Consider the following 23,081-nt stretch of genomic DNA (forward strand, 5'->3'; position numbering starts at 1 on the left):
AAAAAAAACAAAAAAAAAACATATTGAACAAAAACCAAGACGTTAGCTAGGGGTGTGTAGCCGACCAGTATGCTAACAGCAACAATGCCTCGTTTATTTGGACCTTGTCTGTGTTTGGACCTTGTGTGGGTCAGGAGTTGCGGAAGATGCGGAACCTGGAGCTGTTGAGGAGGCTGCGGAGTTCGGAGCTGCAGGGACTGGGCTCTCAGGGACTGGGCTCCCCGCAGGGCCTCGCGGTCTCGACCGACACCGGTTCAGTGCTGCTTGCTTCACAATACTCCGTGACAGAGTTCAACCCGAGTACTGGCCAGGTAATGGACGGATAAAGACAGTCGTGTTTAAACGGTTCTCTTTGGAGACCCACACAGAGAGAGATCTGCAGGCTTTATGTTCCAACTTTTAGCCCAGAGCTAACACATTCAGCTCACCAAAGCAAAGTCAAGTGCATACATGGTTTTATATCGAACCCACAACCTAAGCGTTGTTAGCGCTAACCAAGTAGGTTGAATCAGGTGTGTTGTTAGTGCAGCCTGTCACCATGAGGCTGGTGACTCTTGTTGATTAGAGTACTTGTGGTGTAGTGAAACACACCGGTGAAGTGAGAGGGATTCAGAAAGTGACAGAAGATATACCCCTTTCCTCCCTCCTTCCCTCTTTCTCACTCTCTCTCTTTCCCCCTTCCCGCCACCTCTCTCATTCTCTCCCTCTCTCACTCTCCCCCTTCCTGCCCACTCCCCCTTCCTGGCCCCTCCCCCCCTTTCTACCCCCTCCCCCCCTTTCTACCCCCTCACTCTCCCCCCCTCCCTCTCTCCCTCCCTCTTCCCTCTCTCCCTCCCTCCTCCCTCTCTCCCTCCAGGTAGTGAGTGAGGTGTCCCTGACGGCAGACAGCTACCTCCCAGAGGATGGCAGTGGCAGTGTGGTCGGCATCCAGGACTTACCTGACCAGGAGTCAGTTTGTGTGGCTACGGCCAGCGGTGATGTCATCCTCTACAACCATAACACTCTCCAGGTAACACACACACACACACACACACACACACACACACACACACACAGTACTGAGATGACAGTGTTACTTTGAAATCGATTGCCTTGTCTCTTCTTCACTCCTAACTGTGTGTGTGTGTCTCAGCTGGAGTGTGTTGGCAGTGTGGACAGTGGTCTGACAGCTATGAGCTGGAGTCCTGATCAGGAGCTGGTCACTCTTACTACTGGTCAGTATCAATTACATTACATTGTAGTAATTTAGCAGACACTTTTATCCAAAGCCACTTACAATAAGCACATTTGTTTGAGTAACTGAATCAACTATGCAACAGTCATCGTACGTAAAACCTTCTATAAGAACAAGTGCCATCGGAATACAACCTTTTTTTGAATATTTCTATGGTAATGTCGGGTGCTAGGAGGGTTGGAGTGATATCTACATCAGTCATGTCTCAATCATTCACTTTTCCTTTGTGCTTTTTACAAAATGAATGCTGTCACAATGTACCTAACATTGTCTCTCTCCTCTCTCTCCTCTCTCTCCTCTCTCTCTCTCTCTCTCTCTCTCTCTCTCTCTCTCTCTCTCTCTCTCTCTCTCTCAGGTCAGGAGACCATCATCATGATGACTAAAGACTTTGAGCCAATTACAGAGGTTCCGATCCATCAGGCAGAGTTTGGAGAAGGTAGATGGCCCAATAACACCTTAATGGCCTTAATAACCGTAATAACACCTTCAATAACACCTTCAATAACACCTTCAATAACACCTTCAATAACACCTTCAATAATACCTTCCATACAACACAATAACACCTTCCATACAACACACTAATACCTTCCATACAACATAATAACACCTTCCATACAACACAATAACACCTTCCATACAACACAATAATAACTTCCATACAACACAATAATAACTTCATACAGCACAACTCAAGCTCATTCAAACTCTATGGGGATGGTGTGTGTGTGTGTGTGTGTGTGTGTGTGTGTGTGTGTGTGTGTGTGTGTCTGTGTGTGTGTGTCTGTGTGTGTGTGTCTGTGTCTGTGTCTGTGTCTGTGTCTGTGTCTGTGTCTGTGTCTGTGTCTGTGTCTGTGTCTGTGTCTGTGTGTGTGTGTGTGTTGCAGGGAAGTTTATCACAGTCGGCTGGGGTAAGAAGGAGACCCAGTTCCATGGTTCAGAGGGCAAACAGGCGGCCCAGAGGAAGACCACCGTAAGTCTGTCTTCACTTAGCTAGGCTAGGCTACGCTGGTGTGCCCTATCTTACCCTACCCTAGTCTAGTCTGTCTTCACTTAGCTAGGCTAGGCTAGTGTGTCCTATCTTACCCTACCCTGTCTTCACTTAGCTATGCTAGTAGGCTAGGCTAGTGTTTCCTATCTTACCCTACCCTAGCCTGTTCAACTGGACTTTATTATACTCTTTATAATAATTATGTTGTACTCCTGTACTTGTCCCCCTCCCCCCCCTCCAGGAGGTCCAGCCGGCGGTGGCGTGGGACGACCGGCGCCCCAGGGTATCATGGCGGGGGGACGGCCAGCTGTTTGCCGTGAGCGCCGTGTGTCCCTCGAGCGAGGGCGGGGCCAGGAAGGTGCGTGTGTGGAGCAGGGAGGGGGTCCTGCAGGCCACCAGCGAGACCGTCAATGGTCTGGAGCAGGCCCTCTGCTGGAGGTAGGGAGATACTGCGCCTCCTCTTCTTAGTTTTAGTTTTCTAGAAATGATCATGTGATCAAATGCCATATACTTCAATACAATAAACGTGTGTATGTGTCGTCTGTGTGTCTACGTGTGTCTGTGTGTGTTGTGTGTCGTGTCTGTGTGTGTATCGTGTTGTGTCTGTGTGTGTGTTCCAGACCTTCAGGTAGCCTGCTAGCATCCACCCAGCGGCACCCTAACAAACACAGTGTGGTGTTCCTGGAGAAGAACGGCCTGGTCCACGGAGACTTCACCCTGCCCTTCACCAAGGACCACGTCAAGGTGGGTCCCTTCCTCTCCTCTCCTCTCGTCTCCCATCACCCTGATGAGATTAATGATGTCACATTAGAAGGCAGAACAACCTGACCTCTGGACTATATATCTGAACATACGTGTGTGTGTGTGTGCAGGTGAAGGAGTTATTGTGGAACAGTGACTCTACAGTCCTGGCTGTCTGGATGGAGGACATGACGCCTACAGAGGAGGGACACGTCAACACATACAGTAAGACCTAGACCTAACACGAACCCTAACTATAGCCCTAGCCCTAACCCAAGACCTAACTCTTAACCCTAACTCTAAACCTAACCCTAACCCTAACTCTAGCCCTAACTTTTAACCCTAACTCTATACCTAACCCTAACCATAGCCCTACCCCAAGACCTAACTCTTAACCCTAACTCTATGTTCAGTTGTAACCACTCTATTTACTCTCTCCCTCCTGCCCCTCCCTCCCCGCCCCTCTCCCTCCCTCCCTCCCTCCCTCCCTCCTTAGTCCAGTTGTGGACGGTAGGTAACTACCACTGGTACCTGAAGCAGAGCCTGCAGTTCGGCCCTGACCCCCAGAGGGCTCCGGCGTGCGTGTCGTGGGACCCAGAGCGTCCCCTGAGGCTGCACCTGGTCACCCGGGGCTGGACCAGCCTCACCTACGACTGGGGGTGGACCACCGAGCGCAGCCATGGGCTCACAGCCGCCGACAACGCCAACGTGGCCGTGATTGACGGAGGTGAGGGCTCACAGGGCAGGGTAGCAGGGCTCGGCTAGGCCCAGCGCTGCGTTGCACTACAACCGGAGGAGAGATTAACGTTTATATGTGTGCGTTTGTGTGTGTGTGTTATATGAATGTTTGAACGGGGTGTGTGCGTGTGTTGTGTGTGTGTGTGTGTGTGTGTGTGTGCGTGTGTGTGTGTGTTAATGTGTTTTAATGCATGTGTGTGTGTTATATGAATGCTTATTTTAATGTGTGTGTGTTATATGAATGTGTGTGTGTGTTATATGAAAGTGTTATATGAATGTTTATATGTGTATGTGTGTGTGTAGACAAGGTGTTGGTGACGCCGTTCCGGCAGTGTGTGGCCCCCCCGCCCATGTGTGCCTACGAGCTGCAGCTGTCCGCCCCCGTCAACCATGTGACCTTCCACCGCCACCCCCAGGGGACCAATCAGCTCGCAGCTCTCACCGCTGATGGATGCATCTCAGTCTTTGGCTCAGGTAGGAGAACACACATGCACACATGCACACACGCACACACGCACACACACACACACACACACACACACACACACTCACACACACACACACCCACACACACACACACACTCTCTCTCTTCCTGCCTAAATGTTACTTGTGTGTGTGTGTGTGTGTGTGTGTGTGTGTGTACAGACCCTGACCAGGGGACCCCTACAGCTAAAGTGGGGGGCTTCCGCTGCGTCTCTCGGACCCCTGAGTTGAAGACCACCTACAGGTACAGATTTACATTTAGCAGACGTTTTATTCCCAAGCTTGTTGTTCGTACACGTAAAACCCTAACGTGCGTTTGCGTCTGTGTGCATGTGCTACACAGTGTTGCTATGGAGACGGAGGAGCCCCTGTGCCTGCGCCTGCTCCTGTGGCTGGGAGAGGAAGGGGAGGGGCAGGAGGTGTTCCTGGGCGTGGCCTGTGGCGAGGGGCAGGGGCCAGCCTGGTCCAGGCTGCTCATACTCCGCCCCTCTGGGGCCCAAAGTGCTCTGCCCACCCTGGAAATCAGGTACGAGAAACGACTCAGAAGGATGTTGCAGCAGAGAGAGAAATGGCACACTTCAACAACCACGCCGCCTCCCTGTCTTCCTATAGGTCGGAGGTGGAGGTGGAGGGTCATGTGATCAGCATGTGCCACAGCTCCCGGACGGGCACGGTGGCCCTGCAGCTGGAGGACGGACAGAACAGGAAGTTCCTCTGGGGTCAGTCACTCTACTACTTCCTGGGTCACACTGTCACTACTTCCTGGGTCACACCTGACTGTCATAAAGTGTGTTTTGACACAATGTAACATCGTATGGTGCGTTCAGACACCTTCCTTACGTTCAGACACCTCCCTGACCTCCATACGGTGCGTTCAGACACCTTCCTGACCTCCATACGGTGCATTCAGACACCTTCCTGACCTCTGATTTCCATATGGTGTGTTCAGACACCTTCCTGACCTCCCTATGGTGTGTTCAGACACCTTCCTGACTTCCCTATGGTGCGTTCAGACACCTTCCTGACCTCCCTATGGTGCGTTCAGACACCTTCCTGACCTCCCTACGGTGCGTTCAGACACCTTCCTGACCTCCCTACGGTGCGTTCAGACACCTTCCTGACCTCCCTACGGTGCGTTCAGACACCTTCCTGACCTCCTGTCTCTCTTCCAGACGCCCCAAAGCCGTCCGTGGTGGAGTGGCTGGATGGTCAGGGAGGCAGAGTCAACTTCCCCGTCCCCTGTTCCCAGACGGCCCTGTGTCTCATCAACCAGGAGGTAGGGACACACACACACACTACCACACTACCTTATTATACACACTAGGGCTGCCACAAACGATTATTTTCATAGTCGATTAGTCACCGATTATTTTAACGGTTAGTCGACTAATCAGATCATAAATTACAGCTTATCGCACAATTACTCAATCGCTCTTATTTAGCTATCATCTTCTAAATCAGCTTCTAAATTTAGCTTGAAGTTGTTAGTTGTTGTTGTAGGCATGTGCTAACTAAAAATAAAGACAATTAAAATGATTGTTCACTCAAAAATAGATCTTTTAATGAACTTTGCAGCTTGCAGCAGCATCATATTTATTTCTGGCATCACTTGCATGTAATGTAATGTAATAGTGCAAAACAAAGGGTATAGTGCATCTTCTCAGGCATCAAACACATTTTTTAAATGTAGTACTCAGCAGTTTGCACTCTCTACTACATTTAAAAAATGTGTTTGATGCCTGAGAAGATGCACTATATATATATATATATATCCCCCCCCCTCTCTCTCTCCCCCCCTCTCTCTCTCCCCCCTCTCTCTCTCCCCCTCTCTCTCCCTCTCTCTCCCTCTCTCTCTCTCTCTCTCTCTCTTACACACACACACACACACACACACACACACACACACACACACACACACACACACACTCACTCACTTTCTCTCACTCACACACTGACAGCCAGTCTGCAATACCATAGCCAACTACTGATCCAACAAACAGAAAAGTAAACCAGATACAAAACAGGTAGTTCCCTAGTTTGAAAGGAGGAAATAAATGCATTTCTCTGCCTTACGCCCAAGCTCCACCGTGGCCATCGAGCGTTGCGTCAAATGTGTGTTGCGTCCGGAATTGGGATCAAATGCATTGTAATCAATGAAAGGTGCTCCACCTGCTGCGGTACGTCGCGTCAGCGTTGCGTCCGATGGCTGCGTCCAAAGTAGACTTTCAAAAAAGTTTGATTTTTGACGGTGGATGGACGCAGACCTCACAATGAGACGCCCCACGTGGACGACGAACGGCTCATCCTTGAGGTCGAGAAATATATTTTTGTATATGCGACAAATGATAGATTGTACCATGATGCCCAGGTGAAGGACCGAGCATGGGGTGAGATCGGGTCCACACTTGGATTATCAGGTAAGATATAATACGATAATAATATTATAAGATAAGCTACATACTCGTAGTAGCGCTGCTGTGGCTTCAAGCGTTTATGTGTGAAACTGCTCTATGGCTGCGTTCGTAAACTCGCTCCGAGAGCGCCGGAGCACACGCTGGGTTCGACGTCATAAAGGAGACAGAGTCATTTGATTGGTCAAGAGGCGTCCCGTGAGTGCTGATCAGATTTCCAAAAGCGTGTTTACGAACGCACCCCGTAGTCTCAAGGCAAGTCAGGGCATTTATCGCACTGACACACGGCGCCGCTTGACTGGATGTTGTGATACAACGTTGTAACTGTGTAATAATAATAATAATAATAATAATAGGATTAGTGGTTAGTTAGTTGAAATGTTGTTGACAGTTGAACATCTACTGAACTAACAACTATCTATTTGGGAATATGTAGATAAAATATTACCCTGATTGGAAAATGTTCTGTATGATGTTGTTATTGTTGTGGACATATTGCAGTCAAGGGTGAAATTACTCCCGTATACAAAAAATGCCAGTGGAGCTAGAGTAGAACGTTGACGTTGACGCAACATTGACGCAACGCTGCAGGTGGAGCTTGGACAACGGAGAGTTGACGCAACGTCGATGACGAGTTGATGCGACGCAGCCGGTGGAGCTTGGGCGTTAGTGGGAGACCTGGCACTGGGAGGAGGCAGCTAGTTTCTAGTAGTCAGGGCTGTAGGAGCTGGTTGCAAGGTGTAGGCAGGCTTGCAAGGTGTCATCAGCCACTGTGGATCTGTCATCGAAAAGGCAATCTGCAGCCTCGAGAAACGCTTTTTTCACAATTTCGCCGTCTTTGAATGACTTCTTGTGTTTAACAAGAACGTGACTGACGCGATAAGAAGCTATCGTTGCAGCCGTACGTTTTCGCTTTTTTGCCACATTTCCCTTCTTCGAAATAGCCATCGTAGATTTGCAGATCAGACAGACGCACTTCCAATATCACATTGTGTAAAAAAGCCCTTCTCCCATTCTGGATGGAAGTTGTACGTTATTGGTTTCTTACTTGGTCCAGCTTCCCCACTCATTTGTATACCCTTTCTTTAGTATTATATAGTAAATAGTAGAAATTGGAAGGCTAACTAGGTAATTAGTCTCGCCGGTATTTTGTAGTTGGCGCTGTTGACTGCGCATGCGTGCTGAACCGTGTGTTCGGTGAAAAGATCAGATCTCAGACTGGCTTACCTGTACGTCAATCAAGTGGCAAAAGCCATAGTGAGGATGGATGATAGGCGAATAGGCGACACTGCGCATATACATCAAAGACACTGGGAGACGCTAGCCAGTGGCAGCTTCAGGGAAGAAAAACGAATGCTTATCGCTTATTTCAGCTCCAAAAAAACATGCGATGACGTCGATTACCAAATATGTCGGAGACGATTTTGGTAATCGACATCGTCGCGACTAGTCGACTAATCGTGGCAGCCCTAATACACACCCCACATACACCCCAACACACACACACACACACACACACACACACACACACTACCACACTACCCTATACACACCCCAACACACACACACACTACCACACTACCTTATGAATGAATGAATGAATGAATGAATGAATGGTCTTTATTATACACACCCCACATACACTCCAACACACACACACACACACACACACACACACACACACACACACACACACTACCCTATACACACCCTACATACACCCCAACACACACCCCAACACACACACACACACACACACACACACACACACACACACACACACTATACACACCAACACACACTACACCAACTTTTTAAAACACCCATGGTAACTGTACTGTGACTGTGGTAACCAAGGTAACTGTGGTAACTGTGACTGACCTGTGTTTGTTTGTGACGTCCTCAGGAGCACCTGCTGGGTCTGACTGACAGATGTCACCTCTACGTGGGAGACACAGAGGTAGGGAGGACCCCCTGACATCACCACCACAGACCACCATCACACCCCAACATCACCATCACACCCCAACATCACCATCACACCTCAACATCACCATCACACCTCAACATCACCATCACACCCCAACATCACCATCACACCTCAACATCACCATCACACCCCAACATCACCATCACACCCCAACATCACCATCAAACATTTTTCTACCTTTAGTTCCCTTAGTGACTCTGTCTCTCTCTCTGTCTCTCTCTCTCTCTGTCTCTCTCTCTTTCTCTTTCTCTCTCTCTCTCTCTCCTCTGTTCTTCTCCAGGTGGCCTCCAACGTGTCTTCCTTCCTGGTCTATGACAACTTCCTGTTGCTGACCACACACTCACACACCTGCCGCTGCCTGCCACTGAGCACGCTCACCGTCAAAGGTACAACAAACACACACACACACACACACACACACACACACACACACACACAGAGTAAAGTGGTAAGAGAAGGTTCCTCAGCAGCTCGTACCCTTACATTGCGTTACCTTTAACCTCTGACCCCGCCAGGTCTGCAGGCGGCCCTGGGGTCAGACCAGAGTGACGAGACCCAGCGCAGGGTGGAGCGGGGCTCCCGGATCGTTACCGTGGTTCCCCAGGACACCAGGCTCATCCTGCAGGTGGGGTTAGAACCCAGAATCACACCAATCTCAGACCAGCACAGTCCACGAGATCTGTCGTGTTGATGTGGAGATTGAGGGTGCTGTGTTTAATGTGTGTTTAATGTGTGTGTTTATAATATGTCTGTAGATGCCTCGCGGTAACCTGGAGACCATCCACCATCGAGCGTTGGTATTGGCTCAGCTCAGGAAATGGCTGGACAGGTGAGCTGGTGCCAGGTGTAGAGGATGTTTAGAGAGTTCAAAGGTCTCTCACACACACACACACACACACCACCACACACACCACCACACACACCACATGACTGTCTGTTTCCCTCTGCGTCTCAGCCTGAGGTTCCGGGAGGCGTTTGAGTGCATGAGGAAGCTGAGGATCAACCTCAACCTCATCTACGACCACAACCCCAAGGTGGGTGACCCCTGACCTCACTGTGACCCCCCCTGACCTCAGCCTGACCTCACTGTGACCCCGCCCTGACCTCAGCCTGACCTCACTGTGACCCCTGACCTCAGCCTGACCTCACCAAACTGATATTCAATATCATTTAGATTCAGATTATTGATTAAAAATGCATTTTGTATAGATATGACTGAAATGGAGAAGGAGGGAGTACATGGAACTAGAGTCTCCCTTTAGTCCTACTGAAGTGTGGTGACTCTTCATCCTCCTCCTCTTTCTCCTCCTCCTCTTCAGGTCTTCCTGGAGAGCATTGAGATGTTCCTCAGCCAGCTGGACTCCATCAGCCACATCAACCTTTTCCTCACCGAGCTCAAGTAAGAACTTCTTGTCTAGCCTTTCATTCAAGTAAGGACTTCCTGTCTAGCCTTCCATTCAGGTATCACAGTCACATTGCTGTTTTTATGGCCTGGCTGTGTCAAGGTCGCCCCCTGGCTGTGTGACTATGCCAAGACAGTTTCTATAGAAGACAGATACAGTGAAAGGAAAGGAAAGGAAAGGGATTCAAGCTTTGTCATTGCACAGTGAAATGTATTTATGCTCTAGGCAAGGGGTCAGACCCTGGAGCAATTAGCGATTCAGTGCCTCGCTCAAGGGCACTTCGACACGTGGCCAGCCGGGAGTCAAACCGCTGCGAGCTGCCGACCTGGCGATCATTAGACGCCGGCTCTACCCGCTGAGCCACAACTTGAATATTAGGAGAATTCAGTATTTTTTTAAACAGAGTTTGTAAGCTGGCTGTACATTGTCACCTCCCCAGAGAAGAGGACACCACCACCACCATGTACCCCCGCCCCCCCCCCGCCGCTCCCCCGCCCGCACCAGTGGCTGCTGGGAAGAAGGTGGACATCGTGTGTGACGCTCTGCGGATCACCATGGAAACACTGGACCCTCACAAGTGAGAGTTGTTTAGATAGATGCTGTTATTATTATGGAGAAAGATGACATCACATTTAATTTGTTAATTTGCTCTCTCTATGTCTCTCTCTGTATCTGTCTCTCTCACTCTCTCTGTCCATCTCTCTCTCTATCTGTCTGTCTCTCTGTCTGTCTCTCTCTTTCTTTGTATCTCTCACTCTCTGTCTCTCATTTTGTCTCCCTCCTTCCCTCCCCTCTCTCTCTCTCCTCCCTCCCTCCAGGTACTGTCTGTCCATCCTGACGTCCCACGTGAAGAAGACTGTTCCTGAGCTGGAGGTGGCGCTGCAGAAGGTCCACGAGCTACGAGGTAACACTCTCACACACACACACACACACACACAAATTACAGATATCTTACTACAGATGTAACTTTACATGACCTTTTTCTGTGTGCGTGTGTGTCAGGGTTTCCGTTAGAAAAAATTGCCGCCGGACATCGTGTCCGGGAAGATTTCGATTTACCGGACAAACGTGATATATTCCGGACATATTAAAATATAATAAAAATAATTTTTTTCAAAATTATATATATTTTTTTCCAAATCTAATATAGCTGTTTGTCGCGGTGATTACTGTTGTGTAGCGGCCTATATATGCCATTTAATGTCTATTTCTCATCCGATACGATTAGATGCGAGCTATATAATATATAATAATATAACATGATTCGCATGCGCGCTATATGTCCAGCGCTGAACGGGCGCCTCTGGGAACTGAACAGACAGCATCGATCAATGAACGGACTCCACATTACGTTAACTGAAGTTTGTTAAATTGTTTGGGATTAATGTGAGTTTTCTATTTTCTCTTTCCAGTTTGACCCTTTTTGTATCAATAAAACAACGTCATTTCTATAACCAGGTCTCGCTGGTTGGGAACGCATTTCGTTTAGCTGATATGTTACGCAACCGAACAGCTTCGGGAAAACGAGTAGCAGCGCACATAGTAGTGAGCAAATACTGACTTCCACTTTTAGTCCTAGGCAAAGGTCCAACACAATCAATTATTACACGTTCAAATGGCTCCCCTATAGCAGGAATGGGATGCAATGGTGCGGGTGGAATGGATTGATTAGGCTTACCCGCCATCTGACAAGTATGGCAACAGCGGCAGTGCTTGGCAACATCCGCCTTCAGTCCGGGCCAAAAGAAATGTTTCAATATCAGCTGATAAGTTTTAGTTATACCTAAATGTCCTGACCACTGGCTCTCATGTGCTACAGATAACACCTGTTGTCTATAACCCACAGGCACAACCACTTGTTTTACAGTATTCCACTCACAACCATTTGCATTAGGAGGAGACCATTTACGCATTAATATCCCATCGTTAAGGAAATAAACTACGTTGCCCCCTATTTCAGATTCCTCACTAGCTGCATGTAAAAAACATTTGTTTAATGACTGATCAGCTACTTGAGCGACACGCAATCGCTCGCCGGTTACAGGCAGAGATAGGCTGTCAGCGGATGGTATGGTAGGACTCGGGGAGGATGGTAACTCTACCACTTTCTCCCTGGGAGAAGCTGAAACAATCGGGTTCTCATCCCTTTCAGAAAAGGCTTGCATAATCACACTATCACAGAGAGAAACATCGCTATCCTCCTCTCTGCCTCGACTCGATTGTGCACGAGTTATAGCGCACACCGGAAACAACCGCTGTTTCGCATAGGCAGCCTACACATTAGGAGTCATCATCATGCCGGTGTCAAATCATATCATAATAAAATAAATACATAGCCTATATATTCGTCTTTTTTAAAATAGAAGGAATCAGAATGTGAACTTTAGCGAATTGTATTCAAATTGTGCTTAGAGGGAATTATTTTCACCGGACATTTATGTCCGACGAGTTTTCAATTTGTCGGACTTCAAAAAAAAATACCGGACAAAGTCCGGGAATTACCGGTTAACGGAAACCCTGGTGTGTGTGTAGTGAACCCCCCCAGCGCGGCTGGTGCTGTGAGTGCGGAGGAGGCTCTGAAGTACCTGCTGTTCCTGGTGAACGTGACAGAGCTGTACGACCACTCCCTCGGCACCTACGACTTTGACCTGGTCCTGATGGTGGCAGAACGCTCCCAGAAGGTCTGGAACCAAATAGAACCAAATAGAACATAGCCTTACTGAATAGAACCTTACTGAACAGAACCTTCTAGAACATAACCTTACTGAATACAACCTTCTAGAACATAACCTTGCTGAATTGAATGGAATGTCCCTGAATTAATTGATTTTGATATAGAATGTGACCTCGGGGGTTAGTGAGGTCGAACTGAGGTCAGTCTAACCAATTATGTTTAACCCCTCTTCTCCCCCCCCCCGCTCCCTTCACACACACCCTCCCCCCAGGACCCTAAAGAGTACTTGCCGTTCCTAAACATGTTGAAGACCCTGGAGGTCAACTACCAGCGCTACACCATCGACAAGCACCTGAAGAGGTACAGCAAGGCCCTGCACCACCTCAGCAAAGCTGGTGAGTCACACACACACACACATATACTTCTGTGTCTATAAGATCTTTATAATCTGAGCTGCGTGTGTGTGTGTGGTTGTCTGTGTGTGTATCAGGTGAGGAACATTTCACGGAGGCCCTGAACCTGGTGAAGGACCAGAGGCTTTACAGCGAGGCCCTGGCCCTCTACCCCCCTGATATCCCCCAGTATAAGGTAGGTAGGGAGGGGGGGGGACGGGGGACGGGGGACGACCGCCCCCAGTGTAAGGTAGGGAGGGGGGGAGGGATGGGGGACGACGAGAGCCCCCAGTGTAAGGTAGGTAGGGAGGGAGGGGGATCGGGGGGGGGACAGCCCCCAGTGTAAGGTAGGGAGGGGGGGAGGGATGGGGGACGACGAGAGCCCCCAGTGTAAGGTAGGTAGGGAGGGAGGGGGATCGGGGGGGGGGACAGCCCCCAGTGTAAGGTAGGGAGGGGGGGAGGGATGGGGGACGACGAGAGCCCCCAGTGTAAGGTAGGGAATTATTTGCGAAGTATTAAACTATTAAAATGATAGATATGTAGCATAATTTAAAACATATTTTTAAATCAGAATTTATAGTAGTTATTGACATGACACGTCTCCTACCTCTCTTTACCTAGCCTCTCACCTTTGACCCCTGACCTCCAGGCTCTGAGCTGTGCTTACCCTTTATTCTAACTAACCTTTGACCCCTGACCTCCAGGCTCTGAGCTGTGCCTACGCCGAGCACCTGATGGAGCACCAGCAGGCAGAGCAGGCGGGGCTGTTGCTATGGCGATGTGGCGAGACGGTGCGGGCGCTCCAGGCATTTGTGGGCGGGGCCAGCTGGAGACATGCCCTCTGCGTGGCGGAGCAGATCCCCCTCCCCCCCGACCAGTTAGCGTTGCTGGCCCGAGATCTGGCAGGTACCTGATAACCCTACTGGGCCTAGAACCTAGAACCCTGCTGTATAGATCTGTATAACCCTACTGGGCCTAGAACCCTGCTGTGTAGATCTGTATAACCCTACTGGGCCTAGAACCTGTGAGAGAGATGCTGTCTTATATAATATATAACAACACATATAACAACAAGAAGAGATTTGGTGAGGCTGCATTCTCATTTTATGCACCCAGATTGTGGAATGCACTGCCAGTTTACATTAGGGATGCAACCTCAGCAAATATGTTCAAGTGAAGACTAAAAACCCATCTTTTTAATATTGCCTTTAAATTACTAAATAATTACATTCTGATTATATAATGATTAAAGCACTTTGAGCTGCAACGTTTGCAGGAAAAGTGCTATACAAATAAAGGTTATTATTATTATTATTATTATAGATCTGTATAACCAGGTACTGGGCCTAGAACCCTACTGTATAGATCTGAATAACCAGGTACTGGGCCTAGAACCCTGTTGTATAGATCTGAATAACCAGGTACTGGGCCTAGAACCCTACTGTATAGATCTGAATAACCAGGTACTGGGCCTAGAACCCTGCTGTATCTGTATAACCAGGTACTGAACCTAGAACCCTGCTGTATAGATCTGTATAACCCTACTGGGCCTAGAACCCTGCTGTATCTGTATAACCCTACTGGGCCTAGAACCCTGCTGTATAGATCTGTATAACTCACTGGGCCTAGAACCCTGCTGTATAGATCTGAATAACCAGGTACTGGGCCTAGAACCCTGCTGTATAGATCTGTATAACTCACTGGGCCTAGAACCCTGCTGTATAACGTCAGGTACTGGGGTAGATTCAGTGTTTTAGGTTGAGGCCTGTAGATTGTAAAAGAACAGAGGGGTGTAGACTAGAGTCAGCTCAAGGCCCTGATGCCTCCCTTAGAGCAACTTTAGAGGTGGGGTCATCTACCACTGCCCTTATCCACACTGAGAAGGAGAGCCAGGTTCTCTTCCTGGTCATGTGACCTGACCACATGACCCGACCAGGAAGTTGTTAACGGCCGTGTCTCCTCCCTGTAGAGAAGATGGTGGAGCTGGGGAGGTTCCAGGAGGCCGCCCTGCTACTGGAGCAGTATGCCAAGGTGAGGTAGAGGCCACCGGGGGAGGCTGGGGGAGGTAGAAATCGGAGGATGGGAATGTAATGCATGGAACGGAACGAGGAATGGTGTCAAACGCGTATTTTCTGTTCCATGCATTACAACGAGCCCCGTCCTCGATTTCTACCTCCACCAGCCTCCCCTGCGGTCTGCCTATCTCATGGATAACTACTGTACTGAGAGTTCTTAGTGAAGTATTAAACCGGACTGTGTGTGTGTGTGTGTGTGTGTGTGTGTCTGTGTCTGTCTGTCTGTCTGTCTCTCTCTCTCTCTCCTGTAGGATTGTGAGGAGGCCATCTCAGCACTGATCACAGGTGCAGTCTGGGAAGAGGCTCTCCGACTAGTGAGTAGACAAGAGGGCCGTCACCACTCCACCCTCTACTGAAAAAAGACTGTTGATCACCACTTAATACTGTAATGAGGTAGATAAAACATTGTTCTATTTTGTATATTTATGTATTCTATTCTACCTTGTCCCGTGTCTGTCCTAGGTGTACATGTATAAGAGACAAGACATCATTGAAACCAACCTCAAACCAGCTCTTCTGGAAGGTAAACATCTTTACTGAAGCTACATCAACAGAATGCCCTTGACAATAGTTGACAATAGTTGAGCCGGGACACTGGTTTAATGTAAATGGTTGGTAATACATTTAGGTTTAATGTAATTGACCTTTCGCAAAACCCCGCCCCCAAATGCCCTTTGTCCAATCATAACTAGCAACCGTTTACTTGGTGAAGAACAAGGAAGTCCAACATTATTCACAATGGTGAAGCGGTGTGCCTATGGACTTTGCAAATCGGACAGCAGATATCTTAAAAGTTTAGAGGGGGGAGTGATATTTTTCAAATTTTTCTTTGTCAAGTTCATGCAATTAGTCACACCTGTGGCATAATTTAAACATATATATATACCATTTGTTGTTTGTTTTGGAAATCAGCTTGGAAGCATTTTGGGTTGTGAAATGTAATAATAATAAGTAATATTTATAAGCTATTAATAAGTAATATTTCAGTCTGGGGAGAGAGCTGCTAGCTAGGACTAGCAATGACACAGTAGCACTAGCTAGCTACCTCTAATATTAGCTTGCAACTTCGAGGCACTTGTCATCTTGACTAATAAAAGATGTATATAGCAATGACAACTAGCTAACATTATAAAAGCAGAACTTACCCAGCAGTGCAAGAGCATGCCTGGTCCACAATGTTATGCTGTTTGAACTTCAGATGGAGGTCATGGGGTTTTTCTCGTTTTTGCACTGCGACCTGTATGCATTTGCTTCGATTAAGGTTGTGTCCCCTTCTTTTTTTACGTTGATATTATTAATATATCCCTCCACTGCATATTGCAAAACCTTTTGTCTCGATCTGGAGGATATTGCAAAAAGCATCGCTTAAAGTGATTGGTATGCCACGGATCCCATCCATGCTGCACTGTTTTAGGCTGATATCGCAGAAAGCTTGATGGGCTTAGCAACAGTAACCAAGTTTGGCGGGGCTTTGCGAAAGGTGAATTGGATGGCTCTGCTCTGTATAGCTCCCTACCTGAAGGTTAACGTCATACAATACAAAATAACATAGGCAGGGAGCCCATGGCTTATCAAATCCCCTGTGTGTGTGTGGTGTGTGTGTGTGTGGTGTGTGTGTGGTGTGTGTGTGTGTGTGTGTGTGTGTGTGTGTGTAGCCTGCAGCAGCCAGCTGTCCTTCCTGGAGTGTCAGAGGTCGCTGTTCTGCCGTCATAAAGGTCGTCTGGCCGTCGTCAGGGAGATGAAGGAGAAGGCCAGGCTGGAGCTACTGGGTAGGTTACCATGACTACTGGGTAGGTTACCATGACTACTGGGTAGGTTACCATGGTTACTGGGTAGGTTACCATGACTACTGGGTATGTTACCGCCGTGGTTAGCTGATAGGTTACCATGACTACTGGGGCTACTGAGTAGGTTACCATGGTTACTGGATAGGTTACCATGACTACTGGGTATGTTACCGTGGTTACTGGGTATGTTACCGTGACTACTGGGGTTACTGGGTATGTTACCGTGACTATGGCTGTGTGAATGGTGGTTGTAAATGTTCTGAGAGTCAATGAAGGGTTTGTCTCCTTCTCCCCCAGAGGAGGAGGGGCCAGACTGTCCGGAGGCAGAGCTCTACTCTGAGGCCAGCAGTGTGACAGGAAGTCACATGACAGGAAGTCACGCCGGCTCCAAGTACTCCCACAGCAACTCCCGCATCTCCTCGTAAGCCCCCCCTACCCCCCACCGCTGTCCCCTCATCCCTCTCTCTCTCCCCCTCCTCCATACTGACCCCTCATCTCTCTCTCCCTCCTCCATACTGACCCCTCATCTCTCTCTCCCTCCTCCATACTGACCCCTCATCCCTCTCTCCCTCCTCCATACTGACCCCTCATCCCTCTCTCCCTCCTCCATACTGACCCCTCATCCCTCTCTCCCTCCCTCCTCCATACTGACCCCTCATCCCTCTCTCCCTCCTCCATACTGACCCCTCATCCCTCTCTCCCTCCCTCCTCCATACTGACCCCTCATCCCTCTCTCCCTCCTCCATACTGACCCCTTATCCCTCTCTCCCTCCTCCATACTGACCCCTCATCCCTCTCTCCCTCCTCCATTCTGACCCCTTATCCCTCTCTCCCTCCCTCCTCCATACTGACCCCTCATCCCTCTCTCCCTCCTCCATTCTGACCCCTTATCCCTCTCTCCCTCCCTCCTCCATACTGACCCCTCATCCCTCTCTCCCTCCTCCATACTGACTGCTTATCCCTCTCTCCCTCCTCCATACTGACCCCTTATCCCTCTCTCCCTCCCTCCTCCATGCTGACCCCTCATCCCTCTCTCCCTCCTCCATACTGACCCCTCATCCCTCTCTCCCTCCCTCCTCCATACTGACCCCTCATCCCTCTCTCCCTCCTCCATACTGACCCCTTATCCCTCTCTCCCTCCTCCATACTGACCCCTCATCCCTCTCTCCCTCCTCCATTCTGACCCCTTATCCCTCTCTCCCTCCCTCCTCCATACTGACCCCTCATCCCTCTCTCCCTCCTCCATACTGACCCCTTATCCCTCTCTCCCTCCCTCCTCCATGCTGACCCCTCATCCCTCTCTCCCTCCTCCATACTGACCCCTTATCCCTCTCTCCCTCCCTCCTCCATACTGACCCCTCATCCCTCTCTCCCTCCTCCATACTGACCCCTTATCCCTCTCTCCCTCCCTCCTCCATGCTGACCCCTCATCCCTCTCTCCTAGGAGGTCTTCTAAGAACAGGAGGAAGGCGGAGCGTAAGAAGCGTAGTCTGAAGGAGGGGAGCGTCTTAGAGGACCAGGCCCTGCTCCACGCCCTGGCAGAGATAGTCACCTCCCTGGACAAGATGAGAGGTCGGCTCTCTCTCTTCTTTCATTCCATCTCCTCTCTTGGTCTCTTCCTGTATCTGTCTTCTCTATCTCTCTTTCTCGCTCTGTGTCCCTGCGTCCCAATTCTCAACCTGTTCTCACTCTTTGTCTCTCTCAATTTATTTTTTGTTGTTGTTTTTTGCATTTTAAAGGGCTTTATTGGCATGGGAAACAGGTTTACATTGCCAAAGCAAGTGAAGATAAAAAATGTATGAAGATAAAAATAAATATAATATACATATAAAAGATATATTAGAATACAGAAATGTGTAAATAGAAATATATATAGTATGCAGGTAAATTAAAATAACTTAAATAAAAATAAAAAGTTATTGTTTATAAAAAAAGAAAAGTTCTCTCTCTTATCTCCTCTCTCTCCTCTCCTCTCTCTCTCCCCCATCTCTCTCCTCTTCCTCCCTCTCTCTGTCTCCACTCTCTTTCTCCCTCCCTCCCTCTCTCTGCCCCTGTCTCCCCCCCTCCCTCTCTCAGAGGAGGTACATAGCCTGCTGAAGGCCTTGGTGCTGTTCCAGTTTGACGGACAGGCAGCGAAGCTGCAGCTGGCCTATGGCGAGGCTCTCCAGCTGATGGAGGCGGGCCTTCCAGAGGTGTGGCTGGAAGGCCTTCAACAGAACCAGGCTCCGGTGAGACAGACACACACACACACACACACACACACACACACACACACACACACACACACACACACACTCACTCACGCTCACACTCCTTGTCATCCACCTGTGTATGTGTGTATGTGTGTGTGTGTGTGTGTGTGTGTATGTGTGTGTCCAGGTCACGGGTCCTAACTCCACGGCCAACAGCATCACAGCTTCATACCAGCAGCAGAGACCCCCAGGACCCCCCCCAGGTACGTTTACAACACCACACGAGGGGAGGCTGGGGGAGGTAGAAATCAGAGGACGGGGCGGGTAAGTGGCGTACCACACAGGTGCAGACCATATCATCTCAAGGTCCCTGGTTTGATTCCGGCCAACGACATACAGTGGGGAAAACAGTATTTCACCCCTTACAAAGTAATTTTAATGGTAGGTTCATTTTAACAGTGAGAGACTTAATATTTTTAAAAATCCCAGAAAATCACATTATATGAATTTTGAAAAATGATTTGTGCTTTATTGAGTAAAATAAGTATTTGATTTGGAGATCCTCTCCAAATATTTAAGGTTTAACTGGAGGTTGTCGCTTGGCTACTCGAAGCTTCAGCTCCCTCCACAGATTTTCTATGGTATTAAGGTCCGGAAACTGACTAGGCCACTCCATGACCTTAATGTGCTTATTCTTCTTGAGCCACTCCTTTGTTGCCTTAGCCATATGTTTTGGGTCATTGTCATGCTGGGACACACATCCACGACCCATTTTCAGTGTCCTGATGGGGGGAAGGAGGTTCTCACCCAAGATTTCACGGTACATGGCCCCGTTCATCCTCCCCTTGATGCGGTAAAGTCGTCCTGTCTCCTTAGCAGAGAAACAGCCCCAAAGCATTATGTTTCCACCACCATGCTTGACGGTGGGGATGGTGTTCTTGGGGTCAAAGTCAATCAAAGTCCTCCTCCAAACACGGCGAGTCGAGTTGATGCCAAAGAGCTCGATTTTGGTCTCATCTGACCACAGCACTTCCTCCCAAGCCTCCTCTGAATCATCCAGGTGCTCATTGGCAAACTTCAGACGGGGGGGGGGGACCTTGCGGGCACTACAGGATTTCAATCCATTACGGCGTAGTGTGTTACCAATGGTCATCACCTTTAGAGCCAAGTTAAAATCCCACCTCTTCGTCAATGATGTTCCCTAAGTCTACTCCCTATTTGTTGTGAATTGTATCCCTTGAGATGTTCGTTTAAGTCGTCTGTGTCTGTTTGCTTTCTGTGTTCCTTGTCCTTGTCCTTGTCTTTATCTGTTCCTTTACCCGGGCTGCGCCCCGGGCCGATGTAAAAGTTGGATGGGGGGCGCATTATAAATAAAATTAACATAACATAACATCTTGGTGACTGGTCCCAGCTGCCTTGAGATCATTAACAAGCTCCTCCTGTGTAGTTCTGGGTTGATCCCTCACCTTTCTCATGATCCACGTCACCCCACGAGGTGAGATCTTGCGTGGAGCCCCAGACCGAGGGAGATTGATGGTCAATTCGTGTTTCTTCCATTTTCGAATAATTGCACCAACAGTATTCTCCTTTCATTTCAACATGCTTGCCAATGGTCTTGTACCCCTTTCCAGTCTTGTGCAGGTCTACAATCTGTGGACAGGTGTCTTTTATACAGGTAACGAGTTGAGATTAGGAGTACTTTCTTAAAATGAGAGGACTAATCTGTGTGCCTCATGGTCACATAACCGGTCTGTGGGAGCCAGAATTCCAGAATTCTTGCTTGTTGGTAGGGGGTGAAATACTTATTTTTTCTCAATAAAACACTAATATTTTTTCTAAATTCATATAATGTGAATTTGTTTAATATTCTGTCTCACTGTTAAAATGAACCTACCATTAAAATTGTAGACTGTTCATTTCTTTGTAAGGGGGTAAACTCAAAATCAGCAGGGGGTGAAATACTTATTTTCCCCACTGTATCCTGCATGTCATCCCTCCTCTCTCTCTCTCTCTCTCTCTCTCTCTCTCTCTCTCTCTCTCTCTCTCTCTCTCTCTCTCTCTCTCTCTCTCTCTCTCTCTCTCTCTCTCTCACACACCCATCCTTCCTGTCAATCTCTACTGTCTCTATCCCAATAAAGCAGAAATGCCCAAGAAACATTTTTTAAATAAATAATCAGAGGACGGGGTTCATTGTCACCTATTTCTACCTCCGCCAGCCTCCCCTGGGTCGCAACCAGCAACTCTGTATCAGAGTCCAGCTCTAAAATGTCTCCTCTCCTCCTCTCCTCTCCTCTCCTCTTCTCCTGTGCCACTCTGTCCATCCCTGTCAGACACAGACATCCCTCCAACCCCCAAGATGAGGAGCAGCATCAAGTGGAAGCTCAGTGTGCTCCAGTAGATTTGTGCCATTACATTTTGGGCATTTAGCAGACGCCTTTATCCAAAGCGACTTACAACAAATACATTTGTCTAAGAAAGTGAATCATCTAACCATCAGTCATCGCTATAGCATAGTAATCTATGCTCAGGCCAGAGGCCATTGGCAGTCAAAACGCTAGAAGATGGAAGAATTACGTTTTTTTTGTCGCTGCTTTCAGTGCCTTCGGAAAGTATTCAGACCCCATCACTTTTTCCACATTCTGTTGTGTTATAGACTCAATTTAAAATGGATTAAATTAAAAGAATTTGCCAATCCACACACAATACCACAGAATGACAAAGTGAAAACACGTTTTTAGAAATTTCTGTAAATGTATTAACATTTAAATACAGAAAAACCTCATGTACATAAGTATTCAGACCCTATGACACTCTAAACATGCTAAAATGCAAAAATGTCATCAACAAATCACTCAGTAAGTTGAGTCCATCTTAATGCAAGGATAATAGTTCCTGTAATTTTGGAATTAATATCTTCATTGATTTTCATAGGACTCAATTACACACTGTGTGGATCAGGTTGTCATTACAGACTTGTGTTTCCAACAATGAATTCAAGTGATACAGCAAAGAAAGTGGCTGGAAATGTGTTTATTTGGTTTTACTACAAAGCATTAAGCATTGGTAGCTGCAAGTTATGGTTATGTTTGTCACCAGCAGGGACTGGGGAGTTTGTCAGGATCAAGAGAAAATTGAGACCCTATAAAAACAAAAAGTAATAAAAAGATAATTACAAAATTACATTAACTATTATCCTTGCATTAAGATGGACTCAATTCAACTTACTGAGTGATTTGTTGATGATGTTTTTTCCCCATTTTAGCTCATTTTAAGAGTGTCATAGCAAAGGGTCTGAGTACTTATATACATGAGGTATTTCTGTATTTCAATTTTAATAAATGTACTGAAATTTAAAAAAAAAAAATGTTTTCACTTCGCTATTCTGGGGTATTGTGTGTGGATTGATGCTAAAATTATTTTAATTTAATGAATTCTAAATTGAGTAAAACACAACAAAATGTGGAAAAAGTGATGAGTGGTACTTTCTGAAGGCACTTGTATTTTCTTTTTTTAACTGTAATATTATTTTATCATCATGTATCAATAAAGATGAATATAAAGGATTTCTTGTGATTCAGAATCTTTTTTTTAAACTTGCTTTTAATCTTTAACTATTGTTTTGTTCTCTCCATGGAATGTAGTGTCTGAGTACAAAAAAGGGCTATGCATTATTATTGTTATTGTTATTATTATTATTATTATTATTATGTTTGACCAAACTCATGAAGATCTGTAGGCCTAATTGCAGCATACTCTAAACTTTAGTTTAACATAGGTGGGGGGTAAAATGTCTATTCTCAGATGATATAATGGACAGACAGGAGTCTGTGGTTGAAAGTAGTTCATTTCATTATTTTAATTTTTCTGCATTCTTACTCATTCACAGAAGTAACTTTTATAACATCCATTTTAGAAACAATGTCGGTAAACGCCGGAAGCTCCTCCTCATAGTCCTTCCTCTGCATCCAG

General features: G+C 47.5%; 1 protein-coding gene across 1 annotated transcript; it reads left to right on the forward strand.

The window, feature by feature from the left end:
• The first annotated feature begins 234 nt into the window (after positions 1 to 234).
• On the forward strand, positions 235 to 22,600 carry elp1 (elongator acetyltransferase complex subunit 1). Its single transcript, XM_080527798.1, has 35 exons — positions 235 to 311; positions 857 to 1,009; positions 1,133 to 1,214; positions 1,590 to 1,670; positions 2,122 to 2,207; positions 2,467 to 2,663; positions 2,846 to 2,969; positions 3,098 to 3,191; positions 3,463 to 3,693; positions 4,008 to 4,178; positions 4,351 to 4,432; positions 4,532 to 4,714; positions 4,801 to 4,907; positions 5,361 to 5,464; positions 8,506 to 8,559; positions 8,870 to 8,975; positions 9,105 to 9,214; positions 9,345 to 9,418; positions 9,545 to 9,623; positions 9,909 to 9,988; positions 10,432 to 10,569; positions 10,811 to 10,896; positions 12,525 to 12,673; positions 12,938 to 13,061; positions 13,157 to 13,254; positions 13,763 to 13,964; positions 15,028 to 15,089; positions 15,385 to 15,447; positions 15,596 to 15,656; positions 16,789 to 16,902; positions 17,218 to 17,341; positions 18,365 to 18,492; positions 18,997 to 19,148; positions 19,300 to 19,375; positions 21,443 to 22,600. Exons 3-35 carry the CDS (start codon positions 1,172 to 1,174, stop codon positions 21,508 to 21,510), a joined length of 3,651 nt encoding a protein of 1,216 aa, XP_080383924.1. The 5' UTR covers positions 235 to 311; positions 857 to 1,009; positions 1,133 to 1,171; the 3' UTR covers positions 21,511 to 22,600.
• The last annotated feature ends 481 nt before the right edge of the window (positions 22,601 to 23,081 follow it).

The sequence above is a fragment of the Nansenia antarctica genome (genome assembly GCF_963989245.1).
Source record: "Nansenia antarctica genome assembly, chromosome: 3".
Classification (NCBI taxonomy): Eukaryota; Metazoa; Chordata; class Actinopteri; order Argentiniformes; family Microstomatidae; genus Nansenia; species Nansenia antarctica.